Here is an 8,912-nt window from a genome sequence, read left to right as displayed (position 1 = left end):
TTTTTCTTCTTAACTTTCATATAAATCCCTTCCATAGCATTCTTTTTGCCCAGAGCTTGATGATCAAGTAGTGTTGATGTGCAAACTGAAATAAAATAATATATAACTATCAGGAATGCTTATACAGGGCACAAGCTGTTCCTAAATTTTCTGTACTATTTTAAATTTGCAGGTACTACTTCCAGTAGCAATACAATGGTGGCACCCACGGATGGCAATCCTGACAATAAGCATATGAAAGACAGTATTGAAGAGAGGTAAGCAGTGTTTCAAAGAATAGCATACTAAGATTTGGAATATTAACTCCTGGTTTTTTATACATATATGTACCTTCAGCGTGAACCAAGGCAGCTGATGTGTCAGTTTGTCTCATACCAAGTTAGTAATATTGTGTGATTATAACTCAGTGAAAGAGTAATAGGATCCAGACTGTTAGAGTTGCATAGTATAGCTGTATGGAACAAAAGAAGGCAAAGCAAAGTATTAAGCATTGGTTTAATGCTAATATTTTTATTCCCTTAGCTATGTACATCTAGATATTTACAGTGGGTTGAACAGTAACCTGAACCGCCAACACCACAGACTAGAATCTCGCTATAGCAGCAGTTCTGGAGGATCGTATGAAGAAGAGAAAAGTAATACATTATTTTATTCTACTTTAGTAGTATCCAACTAAATGTCAGTATTTGAATAATTGTTAGCCTATAGAATTCAGTTGTTCTGTTAGGACCATAGAGATCAGACCAGTATATTCACTTGCTTGGTTCCATATTTTTCTTAAGAAGGTTTGGCAGATTGTCAAAGTTCCTAAATGTGTACGTATTGTGCCAGAATTTGTGTGTTTTACATTGTGGGGGTGATACCCATACTAGAAGGTGGAAGCAAAGTAACTCTGCTGGACCACTAGCCAGCTGCCTCATTTCTCTAATGGCTGGAAGAGGGAGGCAAGGAGAAACATGTTCATGTGACTCTTTCTATGCTTCCAGCATACAAATGATTTATTGTTTCACCATATGTTGTGAGCTGCCCTGAGGCTGCTTGCGGGTAGGGTGAGATACAAATAACATTAATTAAATAAATAAACTGCCCATCCTCTGTTCGCAGGAGTTTAGCATGTACAGTAATGGCTTTTTTTTGCCCGCTTAAGTAGGCACTCTTGCAAAGGGGCACCACACATTTCAGCCCCCTGTTGATGTGTCAGTATCTGTATCTGCATAGTAGCAGATTGCTTCAGGGTTATATTATTTGTAAGTCTCTGACCTTGTGTGCCACATCACTTCAAACTGGAGAGTCTTCATGCTGGTGGCTTCCAGGAACATGTGGGTCTGGCACAGAGACTTTCTTTGCAGTCAGTCTAACCCTCCCAATAACTGGAGTATTGCAGTATCTGTATAAATCAATCATGAAAATGCAAAACAGTAATGAGTGATATGTGGAATATATATGGTACTGCATGCATACTGGAAAGAATGGTATTTTAGCTAATATAAACACATTACCCTAAAATACCCTATTATAAAATGAATGCTTTGATAGGTGATTCAATGCCACTGTATTCGAACTGGCGACTGAAAGTGATGGAGCACAACGAAGGGGAGTCTTTACCTTTTCCACCTTCAGGGGGCTGTTGGTCACCATTGGTGGATTATTTGCCTGAAACATCCTCGCCAGGGATGTCTCTTCATAGGTAAGCAATAGCAAAAAATATAAGTAACACAGTTTTGTATGTATTCAGTATAAATAACAGAGATTGTACCATAGCTTACTTTCCCCCAAAGCAATTGGGAGATCAGCAAAATTACTTCTGAGCAATGCTTGGATCTAGTATTACAAATTATGGGTGGGTTATGGAGGACCATGTCAAAACATCTATTTTGGGTTCAGTTCTGGCTGACAAGCTGATGGCCTCTGATGTCCACACCACACTGGTTGGGTGGGATACAGCGACGTGGGCTTTCTGAAAAAATCAGAATTGTAAAATTTTCTGGAAAATCATCTGATGCCGTATATAGAGCGTGATATGAGTTAGCATGTTTCTTTTGGTTTATATTTAGCAAGCAGACTTGGAAGTATCACATGTTAATTTATTGTCTACCCCACATTTCTGGTGGTATATGCTGGGCACTGGTGGCCACCGTATGGTGCCAAATGAGCACTAGAGCAGAGAACTCTGAATAGCACCATCATGAGTCTAGTTAGGTCTGGGTGTGGCCTAAAGCACTTTGGAAAAGTACACCTTGGCTGCCAGTGTTTAATATTCTCACAGGAGCCTGTGGGATGGCAAGCTGGGTGCCTAAGACCCAAGTGGTGGTCTTCAAAGGACCATGGAACTCCAGCAGTCCTTGACCTTAGTCTTGACTGCTCATGATAGCGTAAAGGAAGAATAAACAGGGTTTTTTTCTGTCTTGTGCCAAATTCTAGCTACTCTTGGCAGGAGTCTGTTGTCTTGTGTTCTGTAAAGCACATGACCATTAAAGGTTCTATGTGAATAAACATAAAGTTAGTGTAAAGAGTGTCTCCAATACTCACAAACATCTCCTATATGATTATTGTTAATCCTTTTATCTTGTTAAAATTGTAACTAGGCTTCTAATAGCAATCTACAAAAATAGGGTCGTGCACACCTTCAGAAACTCAACACCTGCTATATTTTTATTGTTTAACCAATGCCAGTTCTTTTGTTTGTAGATGTAATATAGCAGTGATCCTGTTGACCGATTTGATCATTGATCACAGTGTGAAAGTTGACTGGGGAAGCTACCTGCACCTCTTGCTTCATGCAGTTTTTATAGGTAACAATTTAAATGGGGAATCAATGTTAGTTATCACAGTTCTACAGACTTGCCATTTTTATGCTTGTTGCTTTGACTGTGTTAAGATAATCCCAGATCTGACAACCAGAACACAGATTCCAGGAATAACAGCCCCCCGCCCCCTTCAACAATCACAGTTTAGGATTATGGAGAAATCTTCTGTAGTAAATAAAAATTAATTGTGGGAAAGCATATAATAAAAATGCATTGAAGTTCAGCATAGTAAAGAAACAATGTTTTACTGCTTCTTTTGTTAAATGGATTTGTTTATTTTAAAAACTAACTCAACAGAAAAAGTATTATGCATGTTATAAGATGACTGCATTGCATCTAACTTGGTATTATTTTATTCCTTGCAGGATTTGACCATCACCATCCTGAAGTGTATGAACACTGTAAACGCCTACTTTTGCATTTATTGATAGTGATGGGCTCCAATAGTAATGTCCAGTCTGTGGCTTCTGTCCTTCTCAGGAATAGGGAGTTTAATGAACCCCGGGTGCTTACTGTCAAACAAGCAGCACATTTGGATTACATCTTCACAGGTACCTTATATATCCCCTTCCTGAATTGGGCAAAAGGTGTAAACTGGTTTGTTGTGGTTTTTTTTGGTAATGCAGTACCCTCATCACAGTTAGAGAGGCTGCATTCAAACATGATACAAGCTATGTTTTAGTGCTCTGGGAGTGAGTCTTGGAATTTCTTAGGCTCAAGTCTTCTGTATTCCAAACAAACTATAATTTGTCGTTTCATCTTTATCAGACAAAATGAGGCAACATAGTTTGTAAGAAATGCAGAATTCTTCCGTTCCCAGCTGGGAACTGACACTGAATTGTGTTTCTCTCTGGGTCATTCATGAAGTGATATTTTAGTTAACTTCTAATGTAAAGTGTCTCTTCCTTCCCCCAACAACAACAAAAAAGTCAAAAATTGCAGCCAGTATTTGGGCTGTGCTCTTGAAATATTTACTGCAGTAAAAATGGGTAATGGCTGGCATACAGTTGATCATCTAGAAAGCTGCTAAACTGTTTGTTTCAAGTGTATAATTTTAAAAGTTAAGGCCAGAATCCAAAGAGCCATTTAGACAAGACCTGTGTTATACAGCCACAGTTGGATTTTTGACTTTTTTCAAAAACAGTTTGCCATGTGGTATTGGGGGACTGATATGTGAAAAATAAAGAGTCCAAAATTCCGTTCCATGCATGTGTATTAGAAAAATTTGGTTCTAATACAGTGTGCTTCTTCCTGTAGATAATTGATGTATTTTCTGTGTTTTCATTATTTAGGATTAAGTGTCATATTTTCCCAGCAAATGATTGCAGAGTTTCCTTACTGTTTGTATAGATGTAAAAAGAATATAAGGAACCACTTGTTATACTGAAAGCATCAATAGACAAGTCAAGTGTTTTGCCCATTTACAATCAAAGCCCTCTGCAGACCTTACATGAATTTCTTCATTCATGCAGGCTTGGAGCCCACCAGCTGTGGATTCTTCCAAGTTTCTGGTTCATGTGAACAAAAGTTGTATGCACATGGAAAATCAATGTGTTTCTCAGTTCACAAAAGATGGTGACTGTCTGTGTCTTGGGGATCTGTGTGTTCCTGATATGCGTGGCTGGTGGGCTCCTGGTTCAGGCAAACAGAATGGAACATCTGTGGAAGCCTTTCAGTTAGGCTGCGTGAATTAAAATATAGGAATGTTAATCATTGTTTTGATATAATGGCACTTCAGGTATTGTTCAGTAGATGGCAGCATCTAGCTATTTAGGAGGTCCATTTAGATTGTTGTGTTCTCACAGAATTGTTTAACATTATTAGCTGTTTACATCAAATTATACTGCCCGCCGTGTTTGATCTTCATGTCAGTATTTTTTAACTTTTATGAGATTTTATATGATATGAAATGTCTTTCTGCCAGCAGGTGTTAATGACTTTATACCGGATCACCAGCCCTCCCCAATGACAGACTCAGGGCTCAGTTCAAGTTCTACCTCTTCTAGCATCAGCTTAGGAAATACCAGTGCTGCCATTTCTCATATGCATAGCACCATCCTCAGTGAAGTTGACATTTCAGGAGAGCAAGATGAAAAAATGAAATCACTTATGGAGTTTATTACTTCAAGGTACCATTTAAGTCTCAGTCACTGTTGTTTGACAGCACAAAACCACCTGCATTTTCAAAAACTGCTTATCTGTAGTCTCTTGCGTGAGAAGTTACACAAGTGTGATATAGTTATGCCTTGGTGCCTGCCGCGGCCAAGCAGCATGTAAACAGAAATGAGCAAATAGCTGGTTTCAGTTCTTCATTGCTGCGTAAGAAACCCATCCCCAAATCAGCTTTGTTTTCAAGTCATGATCCTTTTAATTCATTGCTGTAAAAGCCTTGTGTTTGTTATTGAATGGCAGCCATGTCTTGCTTCCTGGGGCTTAACAGCTTATATTGTTGAAAAACCACTAATTATATCATATTGACCTTCCATACGTAGGATCATCATAGTGCAGATGTTTGCAGAATTCCCTCTGGTATTCTTTTCCCTCTTGAATTTCTCATGCTGCCTTCGAGTTGTTTTTATTTGTTAAACCTGATAGCTCCAGAAACTTGCTAGGTGTTGTTAAGAATAGATGTGCTCAGTCACTGGGAGGCCATATACACGTCAGTGTTGCTGTATACTTGTAGGAACAACTGCATTTAACTCAGAAAATCAGAAGAGCCCTGCTGGGTCAGACCAGTGGTTCATCTAGGCCAGCATACTACTTCACACGGCGACCAACCGCTGCATAGAAGCCAAGCCCTCATGCTGTCACGAGCAGTGTTCCCTCTAAGCTGAGTTAGTGTGAGCTAGCTGACAGTTTTTTAGCCTCCAGCTCACACATTTTTGTCTTAGCTCAGGAAGGATGGCTCCGGAGCAAACTAATTTATGCAGTAGCCAAAACGCTCGCTCACAACTTTAATGCCAGTAGCTCACAACGTAGAATTTTTGCTCACAAGACTCCACAGCTTAGTGGAAGCATTGGTCACTAGTGTTCAGATGTTTTCTGCCTCTAAATGTGGAGGTTCCCGTTATTTGCCATGGCTAGAAGCCATTGATGGAGCTTAGTTCCATGAGAAGATAGCTCTGAATGACATGTGTTACTTAATGCATGAAATAGGAGGGAGTCAATTTGGAAACCTTCAGTCTTGATGATGAATTCTATTGACATGTTCTGTCAAATGAGTTCTGGGCTTTGCTTCTCCTAGGAAACGAGGACCACTTTGGAACCATGAAGATGTTTCAGCGAAGAATCCAAGCATAAAGAGTGCCGAGCAGCTAACTGTTTTTCTAAAGCATGTTGTTTCTGTATTTAAACAATCGAGTTCAGGTATACTTGGAACCCTTAACATACAGTGTAATTTCACTAAAATAAAATTCTTTGTACTATACATTTCTTCAACTAGAGCCTTTCTCCATTTCCAAATTGATTCGTTGTTTTGGCACAACTGCTAGATTAGTTCATGTAAGAAATTTACATAAAAGCGGGGAGGGGAAATTAACATATGTCCAATATGCTTCTAATAATTTTTGCTGAAATAATGGTGTATTTTAACAATATTGTATTGTAATTATCATATTACTGTTATTATTATTGTAATCATTTAAAATCGTAAAGCTTTTCTCAGTCCCAATCTGATTTCTCTTCATCTTGCAGTTGGATTTCAGCTGGAGCACCATCTTAGCGAAGTTGCTCTGCAAACTGCACTTTCTTGCTCTTCTCGACATTACGCTGGGAGATCCTTCCAGATATTCAGAGCACTGAAGCAACCTCTTTCTGCAGCTACTCTTTCTGACATTCTGTCTAGGCTTGTAGAAACTGTTGGAGATGCAGGAGAAGAAGCTCAGGTATCTACATTTTGTTTTAAAAAGCTTTAAATCTTAGCATATCAACGGTTTCTCTCGTGCAGTCATTGATTAGGAGTGTATGTGTTATTACCTGAATACAAATGTAACTGAAGATCTGAATTTTGGAAAGATATTTCGGATGGATGGTATTGACAATTGTACCACAGCCAACAAATGTTAATTCCCGCACAAATCTTCAGGATTGGTTTCCATTTAGTGCTCTTAGAAAGAAACAATGCTGCATATAATTTATTACCACTTAACATCCGTGTCAAATACCAGTCTAAAGCTATCCTTAAGCATATAAAAACAGCTTCTGAATGGTCAGTTTTCAGCAAATAACTATTTGCACTCTTTCAGCCGTAACACTGGGCTGAATCCAGTGGTCAGTGGGCAATAAGAATCATGAATCTTTCCCTTCTACTGTCAGAAGAGGTGGAAAGGAGTTATCTTGCCCCCTTCTTTCTCCTAAGCACAACCCCTGGCCCGCAAGTGCTTTTAGTCCCCATGGGTCCTCTTACCCCAGGAACCAACTTTGCAAGGGTCAGAAAGGACCGGTGGGGATAAGGGAAAAAGGAGAAATCGTGTCCATCAGCACCTTCTGATGGATTTCTGTGTTCAACCCAGTGCATCCATGTTTCTTGCACAGAGGTTATCAGTTGTGTAGGAAAATGTAATCTGAAGCAGCACTGAGTATAATTGATACTTTTTCTTCAGGCACAAACCTGGAAGTATAAAGTAGAGAGGCTTCTGTACACCATACATGGAGGGTAACTGGGCAAGTTCAGTCACTTGGCAACAAAATGCTCAGGTGCTGGTTTAGTTGAGCCATTACTTCCAAGGCAGAGGATTCCATGTGTTTGAAAAGCTTTGGTGGGTATCTTAAAGGAAGGGACATTAACTTGTTGGTAGAGTTAATGCTTTGTGTACACAGGGACTCATATCATATGGCTTCATGTCATGTGTGCTTCCTGTCACATTAGGTCTTGTTGACCAACTTTGTTTCCCCCTAGGGTTTTGTCATAGAACTACTTCTTACTTTGGAATCAGCCATTGATACACTGGCAGACACCATGAAGCGTTATGATCTTCTCACCGCACTTTCCCAGTAAGAACTGATACTAGTCAACTTTTCTATGTATTGGAAATTATTTACATGTCTGGACGATTTGCATTATGTACAGGAGTCAGCATACTATGTAGAATCTGAATTATGCTAAAGAATTTTGATACCATAATTTGTTTTTAGTGGGCAGGGAGGGGATTGGATGGATGCTGAAGATGCTAATAGTCATGGTTCCAGAGAAAAGTTCAAAAAAAATCTGTGTAGTTGCTTGAAGGCCCCAAAAAGAAAAGTTTGTCTTCCAAGCAGGTTGGAGCTCTGAGAGAGTTTTACAGCTCCCTGCTGCTTACGCTCCCTTCCATTCTGCTGGCCAAAGTATTGTGAAATATTAAGAAAAAAGCCTGAAAGACAAGAGTCGGAATAATTAATGCACATTAACCACTATTTCATAATTTCTCAATATTGGATTTAAGTTTCCAGAGTGCATCCAGCCATACCTGTACAATTGTTGCATGTCATGCCCAAATAATTCTTGGATGGGTTCAAGATCCTTGTGCATAAAAAGTAGCACTTCCTCTCTCAAAAAGAGAGAGCAAAGGCTTGGGTACTTTTCCTGTCAAGCGCCAACCTGCAGTGTCCACTGAAAATCTGCTCCAGAGGATCAAAAGACCCTTTGGAGCAGGATGTGATGTAGCGTTGTAAAGATGCCTTCTTCTCAAGCATACAGATCTTGGATCCTACACTTTGCGTAGACTCGTTTCTAAAATAACATTATTTGGCCTAAATAAAAGGTTTTATTCCTTTTGCTCTATTGGCAAGGAAGATTTGTGTTGGTGTTTAAAACATAAGTAAACTTTGAAATTGCAGCTAAACCTTGACGGTAGTTGTACAAGCAGAAAAGTCATGGTTATCTCATTAATATGTCAGTGTTGCTCATTCATCTGAAATCAAAGGTTTCATGTAATAACTGTTCTTGTTGTGTACCATGATACAGAATATACTTTTTCTATGTCATAATTCTCTTTTCACTTCAGTACTTCATACTACGATCCGTTAATGGGAAGCAAATATGCAGCTAACAGGAAAAGCACTGGACAGCTCAATCTAAGCACAAGTCCCATTAGCAGTGGAAACTTTTTAGGATACTATAGTAACACA

At 39.2% G+C, this 8,912-nt stretch overlaps 1 protein-coding gene across 1 annotated transcript in view; it reads left to right on the top strand.

Moving 5' to 3' along the window:
• FRYL (FRY like transcription coactivator) overlaps positions 1-8,912 on the top strand; it is a 100,461-nt gene that overhangs the window by 56,609 nt on the left and 34,940 nt on the right. The window contains exons 34-43 of the mRNA XM_015412870.1: positions 173-257; positions 523-635; positions 1,537-1,687; positions 2,689-2,792; positions 3,173-3,358; positions 4,735-4,936; positions 6,052-6,173; positions 6,501-6,691; positions 7,705-7,799; positions 8,789-8,912. The exon at positions 8,789-8,912 is cut by the window's right edge and continues 469 nt beyond it. Of these exons, the coding sequence (XP_015268356.1) occupies positions 173-257; positions 523-635; positions 1,537-1,687; positions 2,689-2,792; positions 3,173-3,358; positions 4,735-4,936; positions 6,052-6,173; positions 6,501-6,691; positions 7,705-7,799; positions 8,789-8,912 (1,373 nt within the window). The remainder of the gene's footprint in view (positions 1-172; positions 258-522; positions 636-1,536; positions 1,688-2,688; positions 2,793-3,172; positions 3,359-4,734; positions 4,937-6,051; positions 6,174-6,500; positions 6,692-7,704; positions 7,800-8,788) is intronic.

Source organism: Gekko japonicus, unplaced genomic scaffold, assembly GCF_001447785.1.
Source record: "Gekko japonicus isolate JY-2015 unplaced genomic scaffold, Gekko_japonicus_V1.1 scaffold1332, whole genome shotgun sequence".
Lineage (NCBI taxonomy): Eukaryota > Metazoa > Chordata > Lepidosauria > Squamata > Gekkonidae > Gekko > Gekko japonicus.
This window is presented reverse-complemented; position numbering and strand designations above follow the sequence as displayed.